The sequence below is a fragment of the Falco biarmicus genome, chromosome Z (assembly GCF_023638135.1).
Source record: "Falco biarmicus isolate bFalBia1 chromosome Z, bFalBia1.pri, whole genome shotgun sequence".
Lineage (NCBI taxonomy): Eukaryota > Metazoa > Chordata > Aves > Falconiformes > Falconidae > Falco > Falco biarmicus.
In genome coordinates this window covers 37,396,449-37,417,613 of record NC_079311.1, presented here as the reverse complement: position 1 = coordinate 37,417,613, position 21,165 = coordinate 37,396,449, and the positions used below count along the sequence as shown (strand labels likewise).

General features: G+C 41.0%; 1 protein-coding gene across 4 annotated transcripts in view; it reads left to right on the top strand.

Annotated features, from left to right (window-relative positions):
* SYK (spleen associated tyrosine kinase) overlaps window positions 1-21,165 on the top strand; it is a 54,746-nt gene that overhangs the window by 13,601 nt on the left and 19,980 nt on the right. For 3 of the 4 annotated variants that reach the window (XM_056324635.1, XM_056324636.1, XM_056324633.1), the window contains 5 exons: window positions 4,142-4,588; window positions 7,400-7,560; window positions 17,431-17,569; window positions 19,002-19,083; window positions 20,084-20,133. In XM_056324635.1, coding sequence (XP_056180610.1) covers window positions 4,175-4,588; window positions 7,400-7,560; window positions 17,431-17,569; window positions 19,002-19,083; window positions 20,084-20,133 — 846 coding nt within the window. In that variant the 5' untranslated portion in view covers window positions 4,142-4,174. Of the gene's footprint in view, window positions 1-4,136; window positions 4,589-7,399; window positions 7,561-17,430; window positions 17,570-19,001; window positions 19,084-20,083; window positions 20,134-21,165 lie in introns of all 4 variants that reach the window. The other variant, XM_056324634.1, reaches the window with a different exon arrangement.

The window sequence follows — 21,165 nt, the reverse complement described above, 5'->3', positions numbered from 1 at the left end:
ACGTGACTGTCCAGGATAACAGATTACTTCCTTCTAGCATAAGATGTGTCGTAATGGGCTTTAAAGGAAATTGAAGAACTGTGTGTAGAAGTGCAGCCAGTAGATAGTAGGAGAGTACAGGCCAACACCATGACATCTTAACAGGTCAGACAGTTGAGGGTCATTAAAATTCAAGCTCCAGCAAGAAGTAACAAGGACCGGTTCCAGTCACACAGTCTGAATGATGAACATGCAGGTAAGGAGCCTCCAGCAACATGCTGTATCTCAGTTCTGACTGGACAGATTCCAGCTTCACCCTTACTGCCGTGTCAATCCACAGGTGACCCCAGGGTGTGTAGTTATACTTGAACTGTTTTCAAATCTAATAGTTTGATAACAACAGCACTGCCAGAACAGCAGCATGAAGCTCTGCACTGTCCAGTTTTTTGAGCATTTAGTCAGATTTCCAGGTCAACATTTAAACCCCAATGAATGCCCTGTCATACCACCTTCTCTGCTTTCATGAGATGAGTAGTTCAGTTTAACTTGGTATGCCTGTACATGCTTCCCCTTTGGACAGTGCTTTGGAACATCTTTTAGAAAAGAGTGGAGAAATTTTTACTCGGAGGTGTTAGTCTATTGCTATGCATACTTATCACTTCTGTTTTGTGTGTGTTCTGTGACTTCTTAATGAGCAGATACGAGTTTTTCAGCATTTATATTAATACTCATTAATATGCTGAATTGACAACAGTGGAACAACCTGGTGTTACAGACTATACAAAAAGCATGCCACCAAAGAGAACTTCTGTCTGGGCAGCTCATTCTGAAGAGTGTATAGTGAATACTGAGACTAAACAATGCTCTGAGGAGTACCCTGATATGAAATACATCAATATCAAAATGAATTTTAATTTCAGTAGCCATCTCGGGATCTTTTGTAGCCAGGGAATGTGAGTTTCCCCTCCCACGTCCCCACGCCCCCACTTTTATGTTATTAGCTCTTAATTTCATTCTAAAGTTCTTTGTCCTTTTTAGATATGAAGGTCCTAATATTTTTTTTCAAGACTGCTGAAATTAAAGGTATGGAGAAAAGGAACTTCCATGAAAATAAGTTCCCACAGATAGAGTGTGGTGGCATTTTTCTGTTGGAATTTTGTTCACTGCAGCATTACTGAGGTGTTTTGAACAGGTACTGCAGTGTAGTACCATTTTTGGTATGAGAATTGTATGAAATTATTTTGGCCTTTTCTCCAAATTAGCTGTACAGTGCCAGTGAAAAGCCAGCATGGATCATTCATCCATCCATGCATCCAGTATGTTTGTGTCCAGGCTAACCTACCTACCAATATGTCAATGGAAACCTTCTGCAGTCTTAGGATTAACATTTGGCAGCTGTGATGTTGTGTTCCAGCTACCTCTGCTGTTGAGGACATCAAAGATTCATATAGAATAGAAATTATAGCAATTGTTCTTTTGTTTTAATTACGGTGAAACATGATTTCAGCTCTTTTCTTATGGAAAACCTATCAGCAAATCTGTTTTTCTCCATGCATTGTGACAGTGAGATTGAAGACTTGGAGCCTGCCTTCAAGGAACACTTTGTCAGAGGTGGGAAGATGTACATTCATCTCCTAACCAGCAGTATCTGTGGTGCAGAGTGGAGTAAAATGAATGACACGGTGACATGGGGTGTCTGAGGGAAACAAGTAAGCAGGAATGAAGAAAACGGGAACTAGGGCAAAGCCTCCATGTTTGTAATGACTTTCAGATTAATAGAATGATAGAAACACTGAGGTTGGAAAGACCCTCGAGATCATTGAGTCCAGCCATAATCCTAACACTGCCACGCCCACCATGAAACTACTTCCCTAAGTGCCACGTGTACATTTTAAATACCTCCAGGGATGGTGACTTGTTTACAAGCCTGTTCCAGTGCTTGGTAACCTTTTGGTGAAGAAGTTTTTCCTGTTATCTGATCTAAACCTACCCTGGCACAACTTGACGCCATTTCCTCTCATCCTATCACACCTGGGAAGAGACTGACTTCTGCCCTGTCTGTGGCAGCTGGCTCGTGCCACCATACCTTATAGCAGAGCTGCTCTTCCCTATGGCTTCCTCAGCACCTGATGCCATGTCCTGCTAAGAGAGATGTGCAAAGTGCTGGAGTGTGTCTGGTGCTAGGAGTAGAAAACCCAAGGAAGCCCCAAAAGGCTGTGGGAGAGGGGAGGGAAGAGCTTCCCAAGGGCTTTCCTTGCAGGCTGGAAAGCAGTAGCCACAGCCCTGGGTCAGGACAGAGATGCGGGGCTGTGCCAGGCTGTGCCTCTATTTGTGCACCCCCTTGGGATGGAGAGCAGGACTGAAGGCATTGATCTCCTTCACACGCCCCAGTGCTCAAGCCAGGATGGGCAGGGAGAATTGGATGGGCCCTGTTGAGCTGTTGGGGAGCCCTGGGGGAAGAGCTGATATACCCAAAACCCTGACCCCCCATGCTTTCCCCCCCAGACACCGCCAGAGTAGCACAGGGTACCTGCAGGGGGTGGTCAGGGAAGACAGAGGAACTTAGTGGGAGTCTTCACCACTGCTGATGTCCCTGGCACCCTCCTCACACCCACAGTCCTGGGACAGGTGCCAAGGGCATCCACAGCGCTGTGCAGCCAGGCAGAGGGGAGAGGAGTGCTGGAAGGGGCTGCCTTTGCACAGTGTCCAGAGCTGCTTTTTCCCCCATGCCAAAACAGGTAGAACAAACTGACAGTCCTGCTGGAGCCTGCATGCCTTGTGTGTGCGCCCACATGAGCCCTGGGCAAAATGTGCAGGGACAGAGCCTGCAGGTGCTGAAAAGCAATGAGGTCAGGAGCTGTCACAGCTGTTCCCCAGTGACATTACAGGGCTGTCTGGGGCTGCCCCGAATGGCTGCCAAGCCAGGAAGGCAGATGCCCCAAAGGGGGAAAGCCTGCTCCGCATGATGTTTCCTCTTGCTGAACTTCATTAAATTCCTGTCAGCCCAGTTCTTCAGATTTTCCAGGTCCCTTTGAATGGCATCACAACCGTATGGTGTTTCAGCCACTACTCCATATTTCTAATCTGTGAATTTGCTGAGGGTGCCATTGTCTACCCCCTTAATGAAGGTCTTAAACAATATTGGCCCCAGTACTGACCCCGAGTTAACTAGCCTCCAACTGGACCTTGTACTATTGATTACAGTTCTCTGACCCTGCATTATGTTACTGAAATAATGTATTTTGTTTAAGGAAAGCTGCATTTGTCTTCATCTGTTGAAGTCAAAATTGTCATTTTACATAGTGGTTTATGCAGAATCAGTGCTTGGTGGTGACTTACTGATGAAGACTGCCTTCTTCCTCTTCAGTTACAGCTTTCTTTTACAATTAATAAACAGAAGATATATTAGTGGATTAGTATGTGATCTTAAACCTTTTATTACAAACCAGATGAGTAATAAATAACATGCTGCACACAGCTCCATTTTGTAGGGCTGCACTAGCTCTGCAGCTTTGATATCTCCCTTCTTTGAGAAGGGAGCAGACGAGAAGATCTGCGCAACACTGCCTGACTGTGTCTTGACTACTTTTCCATACTGTGTGAGCCTTGTTCATTTAACTTGTCTGTTCCTTCCTACCACACCTCCTTTCTTCACATATTACAGACCAGTACAGGTATTTCTCTTCTGTTTCTTGACCCAAGCACAAGACACAACAGATCAGCTATGGTCCGCTGATGGGCCAAATCTGAACTAAGCAGTGGGCACACCACAGCTCTGCCTGTCTGCAGTGGCCAGGGAAGGTGTCAGCCTGAAGCACCGTGTGCCAAAAGGCCCTGCGTTAAGATGCTCATTCCTCAGTTGCAGTTTTGCACTATGGACCGTCCCTTTTTACATGGTATTCCATGAAGTCCTCTCTACCTGTGCTCATATAGCTCGGTTGTACACTTTGGCCATCTGCACATTGTTACTATACAAACAGGGAAAAACTTTCTATTGGGATTTAGGAAGACAACTTCTAACAAGATAACAAAAATGTTATCTTCCTCCCAAAGCCTTTCAAAAAATCTGTTACCGACGTGCCATGTGTGAACTGCCATGTTACTGGTTTATCCTTTATTTTCAACAGATGCTCATGTCTCTGTCTTTGTTTTTCAAGTACAGGGTAGTAAATTTGCTACTTGGAAAAGAGAAAACATGGCTTCCAACACAACGAACCCTGCTAACCATTTGCCGTACTTCTTTGGGAACATTACACGTGAAGAAGCCGAGGAGTATCTGATGCAAGGAGGCATGAGTGATGGACTATACTTGCTCCGCCAAAGTCGAAATTACCTGGGAGGCTTTGCCTTATCCTTGGCCCATGGAAGGAAGGTTCATCATTACACAATTGAGAGGGAGCTGAGTGGCTCATATGCTATTGCAGGAGGCAAGTCACACGCCAGTCCTGCTGAACTCGTTAACTATCACTCAGAGGAAGCAGATGGCCTTATCTGTCTCCTGAGAAAACCTTTCAGCAGACCACCAGGCGTTCAACCCAAAACTGGACCCTTTGAAGATTTGAAAGAGAATCTCATCAGAGAGTATGTCAAGCAAACTTGGAATTTGCAGGTAAATCCAGGCTGATTTTGCCATAAAGTGGTCTTTTGAGTTTGGGGAGAAAAAGAGATTGCCGCGTTTGTTTCCAGCTATTGCTGCTGTTATGTAGTATTTTTTCATAATGGAATCATAGCTGTTTGAGTTTTGAACACTGGGTGTTTTACCCCAAATACATGCAGTAAATTGGCCATAAGTGTAGTTTTCCCAGCATTTTACAAAGCTTAGGACTTTTATGATGTCTTAGGCTAGCATAGCCTTATGTGCCACTGCACTCACCTTTGTCATCAGATTCCCACATGCACCAAAAATTAATAGAGGTAAAGAAGAAAGTAAAGAAATGGTTTGTTTGGTTCTCACGTGGAGAACAGGAGAGGTGCCTGAGGACTGGAGGAAAGCCAGTGTCACTCCAGTTTCAAAAAGGGCAAGAAGGAGGACCCAGGAGACTACAGGCCGGTCAGCCTCACCTCCATCCCTGGAAAGGTGAAGGAACAGGCTCATCCTGGAGGTCATCTTTAAGCATGTGGAGGAAAAGAATGTTGTCAGGAGTAGTCTATGTGGATTCATTGAGGGGAAATCATACCTGACCAATCTAACAGCTTTCTGTGGTGGGATGACTGGCTGAGTAGATGAGGGGAGAATGGTGGATGTTGTCTACCTTGACCTCAGCAAGGCTTTTGACACTCACATAACATCCTCACAGGTAAGCTCAGGCCATGTGGGTTGGATGAGCGGACAGTGAGGTGGATTCAGAGCTGGCTGGATGGCAGAGCTCAGAGGGCTGTGACCAGCAGCACAGTCCAGCTGGAGGCCTGTAGCTGTACAGGGGTCAGCACTGGGTCTAGTTCAGAATGACCTGGATGAAGGGACAGAGCACACCCTCAGCAAGTTTGCTGATGACACGAAACTGGGAGGAATGGTTGATACACCAGCAGGCTGCGCTGCCATTCAGCAGGACCTGGACAGGCCAGAGAGCTGGGTGGAGAGGAATCTCATGAAGTTCAATAAAGGCAAATGTAAAGTCCTGCACCTAGGGATGAACAACCCCGTGCATCAGTACAGGTGTTGACCTGCTGAAAGCCAGCTCTGCAGAGAAGGACCTGGAAGTCCTGGTGGACAGCAAGTGGACCATGAGCCAGCAGTGTGACCCTGTGGGCAAGGACAGTGGGGTCCTGGGGTGCATTTTAGGAATAGTGTGGCCAGCAGGTTGAGGGAGGTGATCCTGCCCCTCTACTCTGCCCTGGTGAGGCCACATCTGGAGTGCTGTGACCAGTGCTGGGCTCCCCAGTTCAAGAGAAACAGGGAAGTACTGGAGAGGGTCCATTGGAGGACTACAAAGATGATGTGGGGACTGGAGCATCTCCCTGATGAGGGAAGGCTGAGAGAGCTGGACCTGTGTAGCCTGGAGAAGACTGAGAAGGGATCTTATCAATAGTAGTGCCCAATATTGATATGATATGGTATGACAGTGCCCAGTATGATACTACTTATCAGTCAGCAGTGCCCACTGACAGGACAAGGGGCAATGGGCACAACTGAAATACAGGAAATTACATCTGAATATAAGGAAAAATGTATTTTATTTTGAGGGTGGCAGAGCACTGGACCAGGCTGCCCAAAGAGGTTGTGGAGTCTCCTCTAGACATATTCAAAACCTGTCTGGATGCAATTCTGTGCAGCCTGCTCTAGGTGAAACTTCTTTAACAGGGGGTTAGAGTAGATGATCTCCAGAGGCCCCTCCGAACCCTGAACATCCTGTGATTCTGTGATTGCTTCTGATTCTGAATTTTTATGTATTGTTGTTCAGACAGGCATGACGACATGGTGACTTGTTTAATCTCCTCCCCTATTAGCTGGCCTTGTTTCTATGATGCTTATTTAGATTATGTCCAAAACAGAACTTGGTTTCTTGCAGAGCACTACCTGTATTCCTTTGGTACTGCATGTGTCAGGCAAGAATGAGGGAGACAGGCTGCATTTTTTCCTTAGAATGACTGTGAAGAAGCCAGTCTTAACATGGAAACACTAGTAGCAGGCTGCAACAGGTATGCTGTTTCACCTTGGGAAGCCATGAGTTACCATTGTGAACTCATGGATGTATGCTAGTTTTTTCATCCTTTTTGGAACTGGCAAGTAACCCAATGTGTTCTGCTCTGTAAAATATGTGGAGCAATGCTGAAACTGGAAAAGGCTGAAACTTATACTACATTTGCTACAAGTGCTGAGGCTTACAGGTTTTTCTGATGAGCCTGAGCCCAATCTAGAAAGTTCATGAACTCAAAACTAGGGGGTTTTGCTCACAGATTCTGGACCAAATTTAGAAGCGGTAGAGAAGTGTGTAGGTTATACCAGAATGTTAACATAGTTTACTCTAAAATTGGGACTGTCCTGTCTGCTTTGGGGAAATTTGCATTAAAGTCTTTAACACAGACATGCTGCAACAATGCAAAGCATGTTCAGTTTATTTCAGTAAACTGCCATGAGATATGTAATATGGACATATGTTATGACATCTAAGAGTGACACTAAGTGTATTTACCTATGTCTTATTAGCATAAAAATACGATGCAATTTTCAGTTGAAATACTGATTTATTAAAGGTTTTATTTATTGATTATTTTTGCTTCTGTTTCTCCAAGGTTAAGGAAGAATACCAACTTTGTGGTGTTTGGATTATCATAAGTTAGTCTCTGTTTTAATATCTTTATAGTGACTAGGTCTTCTCTTCACGTACAACAAATATGTGCTGATATTGGGAGTCTATCTGTCATGTTTTTATTACGGAAGACAGTTTGATTGTCCAGCTGTGTTTTTACCATTCTGTAGGGGCATGCTCTTGAACAAGCTATCATTAGTCAAAAGCCTCAGCTGGAGAAGCTGATTGCCACAACAGCCCATGAGAAGATGCCATGGTTCCATGGGAGGATCTCTCGGGAAGAATCAGAACACCGTATCCTCATTGGGTCAAGAAACAATGGAAAATTTCTGTGAGTTTTCTGTGAGAAAAAATACTACTTTTTTCTGTAGTATTGCTGTTTGCCACCAATGTTACTACACAGTTCCCTTGAATGAATCTCAAATGAAATATGCCCTAAAATGTCATGCATTCACAGTGAGGCAGCACAGTGCAGCATTATACACATGACATAATCATTCCAGTACTAAGCACGTGTCTCCAAGATTAGGTTTCCACTTAACTGGAGGTGGGAAACTATAGCAAAGGCATGCATCATTGGGTTTTAGTCAAATACTAGGTTTAATTCTGAAGGGGGCATCAGAGAAACTCAATACCAAGAAAAAATAATTGAACTTTATTTTGTGTGATAAGCAGTACTAAGTGACTGTGGTAGGTTAATGATGGCTCACCACGACGCTGTCACACTCCCCCTCGTCAACAGGACAGGGGGAGAAAACAGGCTGGAAAAGCTCATGGGTCAAGATGAAGATGGGGAGATCCTGTGCCACTAACCCTCATGAGCAAAACAGACTCCTCTTGGGGAAAAGTAATTTAATTTATTGTCAATTAAAATTGAGTTGGACAGTAAGAAACAAAGATAGAAACATCAAAACCCTCACTTGCAGCTCATTCCCCCACACCCCCGATTTTCACAGACTCAGCTTCACTCCTTCACACTCAACTTCCCTCCCCACCAAGCAGTGTGAGGGAGGTTGGGAGTGGGAATGGGGCCTTATGTGAGCCCATAACAGCTTCTCTCTGTCACTCCCTCCATGCTGTTCCCTGCTGCAACATGGGCTCAACACAGGAAATATCCTTCAGGAAGCATCCACCTGCTTGGAGGGCTGCATTGTGAACACCTGCTGCACCGTGGCCTCTCTCACAGACTGCAGGGGACTCTCTGCACCAGCAGCTGGAGGTCCTCATTCCACACCCCATCCTCTGCCCTTGGTGTTTGCACCGCTGCTTCTCTTTCGTGTTTGGCTTTTTTCCTCTCTGTTCTGCCCTTTCTTAAGGATGTTTTCACAGAGCTGGATGCCACATACTCAGCTGAGTGGCACTGCAGTGGCCTGCAGAGTGTCCATTTGGGCCAGCTGGAACCACCCGTGACTAGCCCAGGGCAGGTCCTGACCTCCTCACAGAGCCTCTGCGGCCCTGCTGCCAAAGCCTGGCCACCAGCACCTGATAGACTGATATGCTGTTTTACCAAAGTGGTAACAGTACAAAGAAACTGCTAACAGTTAACAACTGTTGGGATCTGTAACTGTCAGCGTTCCAGGGGGCAGTGATGGTGCTTTGCTTTGTAGTTAAGCAACAGAAGGAGTTGCTTTTACATTGGTATTGCCATTCGTGGTCTGCCCTGCCTGCATTTGCTTGACCTCATGATCTTTTGTTTTCTGAGTGCAAATGTGTCATTTGGTATAGTGACTAACAGCCAACATCTCATGAGTATTAGACAGTTGAAATCTTCTAACAAAAGTTTTTCTTTTGGAAATTTCTCAGTTGAAAAAAGCAGTGTTTTCACCAAGCCATTTGCTATGCCCAACTTCCCCCCCCCCCAATGGAAGGATAACTTGGAGCTGTATAATTCCTGAGAGAAATTTCATCACCTACCTACCTAGGCTCCTTCAGCACTCAACTACCTTTGGTGTTTTTAAAGCTAGTCCAAAGTAAAGCCCCAGGAGCGAGTGCAGAATGGACGTGCTTCTGCAGCACTAACTCTTTCACTTTAGTAATTTACTGTATTGTGCCACACTAATTGCTAATGTGGGTGCAACCATCAAATGTTTCCATGTTTCAATCTTAATCGTCAGGAACCAGTAATTCCTCTAAATGTTTATTTACAGTTGAGTTAATTTCTGTCAGGTCTACAAATGCTTTGAGTGTACTGACATCTCATAATCTTGAAACCTCTTTCCTTCCCTCCTTGATTTTTTTTGTGTTTCACAGTCACCCTCACCCAAGTTGCCATGCATCTTCACATTTTCGGTCTCATACTCCCTGTTTCTTGGAATCACACTTAGAGGGTAATTTACCCTGTTCCTTTTGTTTCCATTTGTAACAAAAAAAGTTATCCATTTGTTACAAATTTTGTTACATTTTTTACCAAAAAAAATGTTACAATCGTAGATCATTTTTCCTGAATGTGTCTTCCTATAGCACAGAAGTTTCATCGATTTGATGTACACAGTCACTGTTGTAGATCAGCAGCAAGCATTATCACACCACCCTTCCTTTTCATTGCCCTGTGATTTTGATAGTTTTCCTACTTTTTAAACATAGGGGCAAGTGGAGCTGTAATCTGAAACAAAGTAACAACCCTTTCTTTTAATGACTTTTGTTTCTAAAAATACTGCTGCTTTCTGCTGAGTCATTATGTTGGTTATGTATTAAAACTCGCAACTTCTGCAGTTTACCTTTAGCACTTCTTGGTTTCTATGTGGTCAAAGGTTTCTCTTTTGGGGGAAAAAAGGAAGATAATTTTTCTTCAAAGAAATGGACCCCTTATCTAACAGGGATGGGCTTTGGAGTGATTTAGCACACCTGACATTTTCAGCCTCTGTTGCAGACCCTGGTATCTTTTTAATCTTCTGTACGCGTTCCTACAGCTTTAAATAAAAGTACTTCCCCAGCATTTTCCTGTTTCCCCTCGAGATGGTCTAGGAGGCATTTCTGGTGCTGTTTGCAGTGACATGCTCCTTGAGCTGCGGAGGGAGCAGACAGACCTTCTCCTGTGGGACTGGTTATGTCAGTGGGTGCATTTCTTACGTAGTTCTGCTGGAACTCTGGTGGCTGCTTTCACATCAGTTAGATAAACCCATAGAGGGGGAAATGTTAACTTTAGCTCTGTTTAAAACATGACAGGTGCCACCGGAGCTTAAAGAATACGAAAATATGACTGATAGTCATAGTTGAGCTTGGGTCCCTCTTATTGAGGACAGCACTGTTTACTTCTGCGTCTGTAGGGTTCTTTCAGATGCATCAATTGTTCTTGCATGGACTGCCTATCTGGCAGGTTTAGAGTTCAATAACCACTCAGCTGCTGTTTACTCTTATGCCCCCAGGGAAGAACAAGGTGAGATCTTCATCTGCCCCATAATTCAGCAGCCAGAGCAGCAAGACAAGTAGTGTGGTGTTCATTTGTATCAGAAATCAGTTAATTCCAGAGCTCTTCCAGCTCTCAGATCGAGGCTTATGGTAAATAACAAAAGAACTGTCTGCTTCAGAGAAGTTTTCTATTTTCTGCAGTGGTTTGCCTAACATGGGCTTGCTCAGCAGCTGTTGAGAAATAAACCACTCATTTGTTAGCTAACTGAACAGTAGCAGCAAAATTGTTGAGTGCTAGAGAGGTGCGTTGTTTTACGTTTCAGGCAACCACTTGTTGAGGTAGGAACTGGAGCCTGGGAACATAGAGGGAAGCTAGATTTTCAATGAGATGAGGTATTCCAAGATAATTCAACAAGTCCACAAGCAAGTGCTGGTATATGACAAAAATAATTTTGTTTATTATGAAAATAATAATAAATTTTAGAAGGCTAGAGTATTTCCATATATTCTTTTACATTCTAAAATGTAATTGCACCAGAAATCTGCTGTCTGGCCTACCTATATTGAAACAAAATCCAGTACAGTGGCTTCTGTGAGAACACACCCAAAGCCTAGATTTCTTTAGTGCTGCTTTGCAGCACTACAAGATTATAAAATCTAATTTTTTTAATATAATAATTATGGAAATAAAGCTTCCTGGTCGCAGTTCAAGGTGTCATGGATAGCATCAGAAATATAACACTGCGACTCATCCATGCTGCTGGAAAAGTTCTGAGCTAACTGTGGGTGTTTTGCTAGGGAATTTTCAAAGGTCGTCTTAAAGTTTTTGTCATGACTGATAAGTTAGTGAAACAAGTGTATATGTGGGTGCTACAAAGGTTGTTTTCAAAGCAGAGTATAGAAACAATGTCATGAAATGACATGAAATGTAAAGCAGTGCCCACCTTTTCTGGGAAGAATGCTCATGAAAGATTGCCACTCTAGCCACAAAATTTTGGGAAAAAACTATGGTGGTTGAATAGAAGGAAAATCTGGTATCTCTAAAATGATCTGAAGAGCATCTGAAAATAGAGAACTTTATTTACATTTCAAGCCACTGTGAGCTTCATTAAGGCTACTTTGCATGCTGTGTAGGACGCTGGTTCTTACCAGACATAATTTTTCATTAGACTTTGCCTGGTAGGGGGTATAAAAGCTGAATATTATGATCAATATTATACAGGTATAATAGATAATATTATCAATATTATTAGTACAGTTAACATGATAATAATATTTGCATTCATAATATATAATAATATAATTGATAATATTGTTAATATTATCTATGTGAGTGCATGCATGTGTAGATCAGTCGGAAAATAAGTAAACGATATGCTAACAGTGACAAAGCAGCAGTATAAGAAATGTTAAGTATTTTTTTCATTTTCACATAAGAAACTCTGGTAAGTGTGTGATAGCTCTTGGCACATCTTGGTTTGTCATTGGTAATGACCACTTCATTTATATAAACAAGTGATCTTGCATACGTGTTAAGAACAGGAAATTCTGAAGATGAAGGGACATAATAGTCAGAGCTACTGTTAAACTTCGAAATTCGACATTAAGGAAATTGTGAGTAAAGGCATTGCATAAGTAGCAGTTTAGTCTCTATAAACCCTTTGTATGGGTTCATAGCTGTATGTAGTTCACATAAAATGTGAACAGTTGTGTAAATGTGAAGTGAAAAATAACTTCATTATCATAAGAATGTCTTCAATATGCGGTGAGATATACTAAAGAGGACAAAACTAGTTTAGACTATTAGAATGACTCACAGCACTACTCATCATGGCATCTCGTGACTTCTGGAGACTAAACTGTCTCTTATATGTCCCTATAGTTAGCACGAGCAACACCGTTTCAAAATAACGAGTTTTGAAGTGAAGCTGTCCATAAAAGTTTTCTTGTCTTCTATCTAACCAAAAATGTATGTTTCCAATGTATATAGCTGTCTATATTTACATTAATTTTACTGTTTTTCTCTAGGAATTTACCACTACTGGAGTGCATACTGAGCTAGATGATTTACCTGACCTTGTATTCTTTAAATAAATCTATCAGTATTATGTTTGTATCCATAAATGAAACTGGACATTGTTGACATCAGACAAGGTGAAAACAATCCTACTAAACATGACCTTAATTCAGGGATGTTAATTAATTATTAAGTTCCTCTTCAAAGTGCCAAGCAGTTGCTAGGCTTAGATGACCATAAAAAATTTCCAAGGTAAATGTTAAAATACAGACACTGAATCATGTTTCTGGAGGTGCTGTATTCCCCCCCACAGCCACCCGGATGATGCCTACAGCTCTTTGGGACAGCTGTTACTGATTTTCAGTTAGGTACATAGTTAGGTGCCACTCACAGACCACTGCAGCAGCACTGTGGCTTCTCAAGTCCAGCTCTACACTGTGTGCTTCATCAGTCAGAGGTGTGAAGAACAGATGCAATCCCTGACAGAGACAGCTGTACTGACAAGATCCCCTGTTGCAGGTGCAGTTATACAGCAGAGCTATTTGTAAAGGTTTTGGTGGCGCATGGTGTATTTTGCTATTTTGGTGGGGCAATGCCAGCAAAATAGAATACAGTGATGCAATCATTCTCGCAAAGGTGCTTCATTACTGCACAGTACACCACAATAGTCTTATCAGGAGATGAAGTTTTAGGTTCCATCGTAGATAGCAATAGCATGTGGCTGAGCTAGCCCCTAAATTCTGTACTGTGCTGGCATTCCTGAAACAGCTTTGATTGTGTTACTAAATATGGGAGAAGAAATTATGTAAATGAAGACTGCAGTCAATTCTTTTTTCCTGTGTGTGATCCTTTCACAGAAGGCATCAAGTTAATTCCTTATTGCCCTCAAACTTGGAAAATGTGCAGTGTGCTACAGATATTGAAGTGATAATAAATAGATGTGTTGTTAATAACATTACAGGAGATAGGGTCATTAGGGCAGACAAGCAGGAAATGGCTGGAGCTTGATAAGCAGCGGGACTGTGGCATCAAGGAAGCTGTTATTGCTGAGAAGGCAAAGCAAGGCCGAGAACAAACTTTAGCATGCCCTTGATTCAGGAGTGAGAATAATTTCACACCATTCCTAAAGCAAGCATTTTGCTAGTTTATTTCCTTCATTATTTTCCACTGTAGAATGCTGTGACTTCTTTTTTTCTACACAGTCAATGAGGCATGTTGTAATAGCAATTTTTATTTTTTTTTTACCCTCAGGGATTTTTTTTTCTTTAGGAAGAAAGGGATCATTTGGCTTTTCACTTGGTTCACTTGGAAGCAGAAAAAATTGGGACATTGTTCTTTTTGCTTCCAAGCAAAAGTAGAGCCTTTACCAAAGGAGAGAATGGATAGCTATTCAAACAGTCTGCAATGATACTCCAATAGTTTTTCGTTGCTATTTAGGTTACATTCACAATAATGTAAAAATATTCACACATAGATTGCATGAAAATTAAAATCAATAACTAAACCTTCTTTGCATTGCATCACGTAGCAATTCGAGTATCTCAGTTCCTTCTATAATTGCTGTTTTAAAATGTATGTCATAGAAAAGCTAGATACCTTGATGCTTCTCTATCAATCTATGAATTCAAATTTGCTCTCAGTGAAGTTGTTCATGTTTCTGGTTAATATCAGTGGATGACAGAGAAATAATGTTTATTTGCAGGTGTTTATTATCTTTATGTTTTTGTTCTGTAGATCTGTAATTCTCTGCAATGGCATGAAATGCAAGACCAGGTGATATTTCACTGCTGGCTTTCTTCCTTTCCAAAGTGCTTTTTTTTAAAAAAATAGCTTTTTATAGTGAAGATTTTTTTGTTATCAGTTTGTATTGAAGAATGGTAAATATTGTGTGTAATTTCAGAGCACATTAAAACAGATAATACATTTGGAATTTTGGATTTTTTTCTAAACTTTCTAATTGTGTACTTTTCATAGAAGGGAAGTTCTATATATAAAGAGAGTCTCCAAATCTGATGTGATGACCCTGAGTAGTACAGGCAGCACCATCAAAAAGATGTTATAACCTTGATTTCCATGTGAAGAGGTCAGTTTATAACTTTTCAGTTTGAGCAGCTTTTTTGATTCTGTTTTTTATCATAACTGTAAGGTACTGGGTACTGTGTACCCAGCCAGAAGTCTTGAGGCTTAGCCTAACCTAGACAGCCATTATCACAGTTTACAAAACCAAAATAAAACTGTGAAGTATGGCCTGTGACAATCCTTGTCACCAGAGGCAAAAATATTTTTTGTTTGGACTGTGATGGTAAGTTCTGTGAGAGCACTTTTTGGACCAGTAAAGGATTTCCTTGCCAAAATTAAGACTTAGGCCATCGTTTGGCTGTAGCTTCAATGCTTTTGTTACTTTCAGAACTTTCAGAACATTCAGAACAGAATGCTTTCCGAAATGTTTTGGAAAATAGTAGTACCTCCTGTTGTCTTTTGTAGGGATTCAAATTGTGTTGGACTGGCTACAGTATACAAAAAACCACCTGGGCCATAGCCCCAACAGAACAAGGCTCCTTTTGGACACTACTCAAATCATAAGAGCATTAGAATGGAGATTCTTTGGATGTTGCAGCGATAGAGCTGTCTGACAGAAGCTGCCGTGACCATGAACTGCAGATGTTGTCAGAGTTAACATAGCGTTAGGTTTGGGGGGAAGGAAGAGCTCAGAAATGCAACTACAACCTAATAATCCTGAACTCTACTTAAATCCTGCACTGAGTGCTGATAGGGCTGTTGGGATCTGTGCCAAGAGAAGTCAGGACTCACTACTCGCATTTGATGCCTGTGCTTTTGAGAAATGTTAGTAACATAGTAACATAGTAACAACTCTTGCAATGAGAACCAGCTTCACTAGAGCTAACTGTATCGGAGCCACTGTTTCCTCATGTGAAACATGAAGGACATTTTACTGTTACTGGGAAACAATGCATTGCATTTTTATAATCTTACTTGTGCTGTATTCTGAACAGAAGTCTGAATGCAATGAAATGCCATTCATTGTGGTTTAGAAACAGTGCCCTCTTTTCTGATAATATTTTTCCAAGCCTTTGTTGCTAAGAGCAAGTAAGAGTCATTCTTTTAGCAGAACCTGTTGCTCTCCGCTGGTCAGTCAGCGCAGAGGAAATCAGCATACTGAGAAAATACCTGCATGTCATGAAAAACCACGATGTGTTTCAAGTTTCTTTAGAGACACTAGGCAAGTTACTTTGGTTTCAGAAAAAAACCTAAACCTACTTGCTTTTTATTTTATCCAGCATCCTGTTCACATCTTAGGCAACAAGAATCACTCTGCTTGAAAAAATAGTTGCATGAATAGTTCAGCAAAACACAGTTTTAGTTCAACCTTGAGTGAGTCAGCTGATGAGGAGAATTTAATGCTCTGCAGTCTTCTGAGATATGACACAAGCACACATGTTGCACAGCAAAGCTTTCCAACACCTTAAGTGAGAGTATTTCTGCTGTGTTTCTTTTCAGGGCTTTTGAAAAATTGAAGGGAGAGCGAGCAGATTTCTGTGCACACTGGAACAAGAAACATTTCAGTGTTGCTGAACCTGAATTTTCTTACAAAAATAAATTACTCAAGAAAAATTTAATCTATCTCTACTGCCATCTCACTGTCAGCAGCAAGTGAACATGGGCAATTCAAACTAAAATGAAAAAACATACTTTCTAAACTCAGAAACCAACGATGATGGAGCTAGTAGCAAATTCCTATCTACTCTGGGTCCAGTCATGAGAAGATGCTGGTCTCTGTGTGAGCTAGCCTTGAATATGCATAAAACAGCTCTGCAACGCTTTACAGGCATCTTAGATGTTGCTTGCAGACCTCCTGGAAGAAGGAGAACATCCTGGTTACCTCTGAATTTTAGATAATGTTTTTATATTGCATTCCATGATGTCTCCCTGGTGAAGTTGAGACCAGATATATATACCGTGTGAAATTTCATGTGAATTTTTATGTAAAATCTGCAACAAAGCTTTAATGTCTTTAAAGAAATTATAAGAATAGATGAATACAGAAATGTGTGATTTTCTTTAAATCCCTAGTCAGACAAGCTGTTTCAGTGCACAAAGATTTTCCCTTTATTTGTATTTCATGTTATATTATTTTACTGTTTTGTCTTCTGCCCTTGCTGTCATCTCTTTATTTCAAAATAAAAGAGATAAGAGAGAAAACCCTTACTTTAATGAAGGCGTTTTTCTGCTGTTTTTAATTTTAGGTCAGCTGTAGAGGAGATTGAGGTGTAGCTGCTTGTTTACAAAGCCCATGGAAGTCTGAGGCCAAGATCCAGCACTTACAAGCAGCTACACCTTAATCTCCTCTACAGCTGACCTAAAATTAAAAACAGCAGATAAGTGCCTTCATTAAAGTAAGGGTTTTCTCTCTTATCTCTTTTATTTTGAAATGAAGAGATGACAGTAAGGGCAGACGACAAAAGGTTTACAACTTGTACACAAGCCTTCAAATGCTTCCTTGCTTGGAGAGCTATTTGTGCATTGCACAGTGTTCTGTAGCTGCCTAGCAAAGAGCTCCACACTGTGGATTTTCTGTTGTCATCGGTTGCTGCGGCAGGCAGAAGAAATTTAAATTTTAGAGCATTCTATCTGGAAACAAATGACACTATGAAATAAATGAAAGGCTTAACAAAATGCCTTCAGATTTTGCAGTGCTGATTTTGCTTTCTTTTTAATTCAAAACTTAAAGGAAAGGGTGATTTAAAAAATAATTTTCAACACAGATGCTCGTTCCTAGTAAAGTGGAACCTTCAAGAATCTCTCTTATTCCTACAGTATCCGAGAAAGGGACAGCAATGGTTCCTATGCCCTGTGCCTGCTGAATGATGGAAAAGTACTGCATTACCGTATTGACAGAGATAAAACAGGAAAGCTCTCCATACCGGATGGAAAAAGATTTGACACCCTCTGGCAGGTCTGTTAGATTTGAATCACTTGGTTATCTGTCAGCTGACTAAGGCAGCTTGTTTTACTTTGTTGAGTGACAATAGTCTTTAGCTAAACAGCAACGTGTTTGGGCGGGTTATTTGTCATGTTACCAACTTTACATTGTTTCTATACATGAAGAAAATATATCTTAATGTAGAAAGCTATGTAAGTGTAGAGAGTTTAATAAATTTTCAATGTGATGTTGCAGCTTGGTCGAGTTCAAAATTGCTGCAATTATTATTGTTAGCTGAACATTCTCTAGAATCTAAGGCAATTTACATTTGCAAGTGACCATATTCAATAATGGCTATACTAGGTGTAGTCTTGCTGATGCCCTCTACAACAGCAATAAACAGAATTCCAGGAAGCACAAAAGGGATGCTTTAGGATGCTGTACACATACTGCATCCTCTAGCTTTGAAATTCTCTACCTTCAATGCGGAAAAAGCATAGTTTGCTAAGGGTTACCACGAAAATATGTCTGAAGCCTGGTAAGGATTAGGCAATTAAGGAAAGCATAGTTGATTATGCTATAGTTGATAAGGAAATTGAATACTGGGGAAATGAGTACTTAAATTGAAAATGCTAGGGGAATTGAAACCCCTGCAGAAATCTCTTATGTCCTCTTGCTTAAAATTCTATTAAAACAAGTAAAGTGACTCATAAATCTAAACCATGAATCTTTATTTGCATATATTAATTCTTAGCCTTTCCTGTAAATGTCCTGTGTATTTCTTTCCTAGAGTCACTGGAAATTTAAAAGCAACTATGGTATCTTACAAGTTTTTTGAATACACCTGCAACTTTTTCACTCTCGCCCCGGCCTCCTTTGTACCTAATTGCACCAAAGCCAGAGTAGCAGTAATGAGCCTGTAATAAAATGGCATGGAGAGGACAGTCCAGGAGCAAAAGTGGCTATAACTGTTCGTGCTGTACATTTATTAACTGCTTACATCCCATTGTGACTTCAAGGTCCAAAGAAAGCATTTGCATATTAGGAAAATTCCTGTGTTGTAGTTGTACCCATCCTGGAAAAAAAAAAAAAGTAATTAAAAAAAAGAGGCCAGGACCTCAGGGGTATAAGAAGAAGTTATTTGCTCAGAATTACAAAGCTGGTGAGTAACAGAACCAGGTGCAGAATGCTGACTCTTAAAAATCCAGTTCCTGGGTCAAGTTCCAGATTCATCCACAAGGTTACTTCAGAAACATGCACCCCTGCTAAACAGAAGTAAAGATGGGGTAGGGACATTTGCAGTAAAGATCTGCTGTAGGCCCAGTTCATTTGCTGTAAAATATACCAATTATTGTACAGATGCATGCAATTTTAAAGAGGCAATGTATTTAATTATAGCTCCCTTATCTTTTAATATCTTTTTCTCTCCTTTTTTTTTTTTTTTTTTCTCCTCTCATTCTGGTAGTTAGTTGAGCATTATTCATACAAACCAGATGGATTGTTAAGGGTTCTTACCATTCCCTGTCCACAGCTCGGCTCAGAAAATGGTGAGTTATTCCTATTATTTTGGTATGCATAAACAGCCATGTTAATGATGATGAAGATGTGTGCATTTTTTTCCACTTGCTATGTAGGTGGGTGCAGATTATAGTAGATTAAAGTTTGATTAAAAGAAATGTAAATGTTAAATTTCCAATTTTTCAAAAGAGTCAAGAACTGTCAGACCTGTAGCTTATAGCTTAAAGGAGGCTACCAGCTCCAGTTATTGCTGCTTTAAATTAATGTCAGATCCAAAATGTGCTTTGCTGCTCAAAGTGGCAGTGTGTGCTACTTGGCCCACACGCACTAACAAGGCGGTCATCCCAGCACTCTTCCAATGGTCTTTGCTCAAAGCTAAGACCAGCACGCCAGCAGAATTGCTATGGGCATTCAGGTTGGGTGTAGCGAGAGGTTCACGCAACAGGCGAGCGGCTTGTGGATGTGGAGTTGCTTCCCATGCTGGTGAGAGCCAGGCAGAGCAAAGGATTCGCTGCACCCGATGCTGAAAATAGGGTCAGAGAGGCATTCCCTGATAACTTGGCAGAAAGGAGGGGAAGGAGTGTGGGGGTGTCCTGAGGTCTGGTATGCTCTCTGGCCTGTTTCTTCTTTAATGTCGTGTTAATAAAACCCTGTCCTCTCTCTTGCCCTGATGGCCAAGGGAAAAAAGGTGCTTCTGCCTGATCCTTTTCTAACTCATGCTATTCCAGAAGTGATGTTCTTTCTCTAAGGACTTTTTCTGTCATTCCAACTGGATACAAGTGCCATGGTGAAAGGATATGACTGTACTTTTTCTGCTCCTTTGAATCATTGAGGCATTGCACATACTTTTGCCTCTGTGGCAGCAAGTACTGGAGTCTGCTGCACATTTCAGACAAAGGCAAAGATAGGCCAGGAGAAGCACTGTAATGTGATTTAAAAAACAAAGTTGGTCCCCTTTGTAAAATTTTTTGTTCTTACAGTACGTTTCTCACCTTACTCAGTATCCTTCTACATTTGATTCTTTTACAGATAACATCGTTTTTAACACTTGCCCTCCTCTTCCTGGAACTCCTTCTAAGGTAAGAGTAGGTGGTGATATAGCAGCAGTATTCATTTGAGAAGGCTTATAGTCACATACTGCTCTAGGAATCCTAATGCTTGGGTATTATTGCAGCAGTAATTTTGTTTTTCTAGGGATATAAGCAGTAAGCTGAAAAGAATAATCGTAACATATTCTAGCACAATTATTGCTTTCATCAGTGTTTTGCACGAGCTATTCATCATTTAATTATGTTAACTTCTTTTATACGTATAATGTATAGGAAAAATGTTTTTTTTTCATATATACAATGCCTTGTTGATGGTCATGTTTTATCAATGTTTATCAAAGTGACTATATCAACAGTAGGAGAGTTACTGCTTTGTTTACATTGTCCATGTCAAGAATCTGTTGACTGAAGCAGAAATGGAGGTTCAATTTGCTTTCATATTTGGTGCAGTAAAGATCAGACTTTGCACAAGGGTTTGATTCCTTGTGCAGTGAAATTAGGCAAAGCTGTTTTATCGACTTGAAGAATAGTGAGCAAGGCCAACTGTGATTATAATTGCCTAAGTTCTCAGAGTCCATTGATTAGAGAAGCCACCTGAGGTGTGATACATAACACCATTTCATTCAACTGTACTTGATCTCATCTGAAATAGGAAGTTTAATTTAGTTGTTTTACCACTCCTCGGAGAACCTAATCAGGTAGGTCATTATCTTGATGCATTATAGAAAAAAAATAGTTTTGTTAATGTAGGCAATTACATTTAGTTCAGTACTGTTGAGTCCCTGTGAACAAACATTCTCACTGGAAATTATGCAACTGGAATTGGTGCCTTTTTTTTTTTTTTTAATGTTGCCTGAAGGTTTGGATCTGTGCAATTTACAAAGATGACCATGAAGTTTAAGCACATGAGACCACATGTATATCATCTGGTGTACAACAGTTATAGAGGTGGATCAAGCACCTTCAGTGCGGGAATTATCCATAGAAAATTTTGCAGTTTAAATGTGTATGACAGTAAATTCAAGAAATCGTATTTTAGCTATTTAACTTATCAAAGAAGTA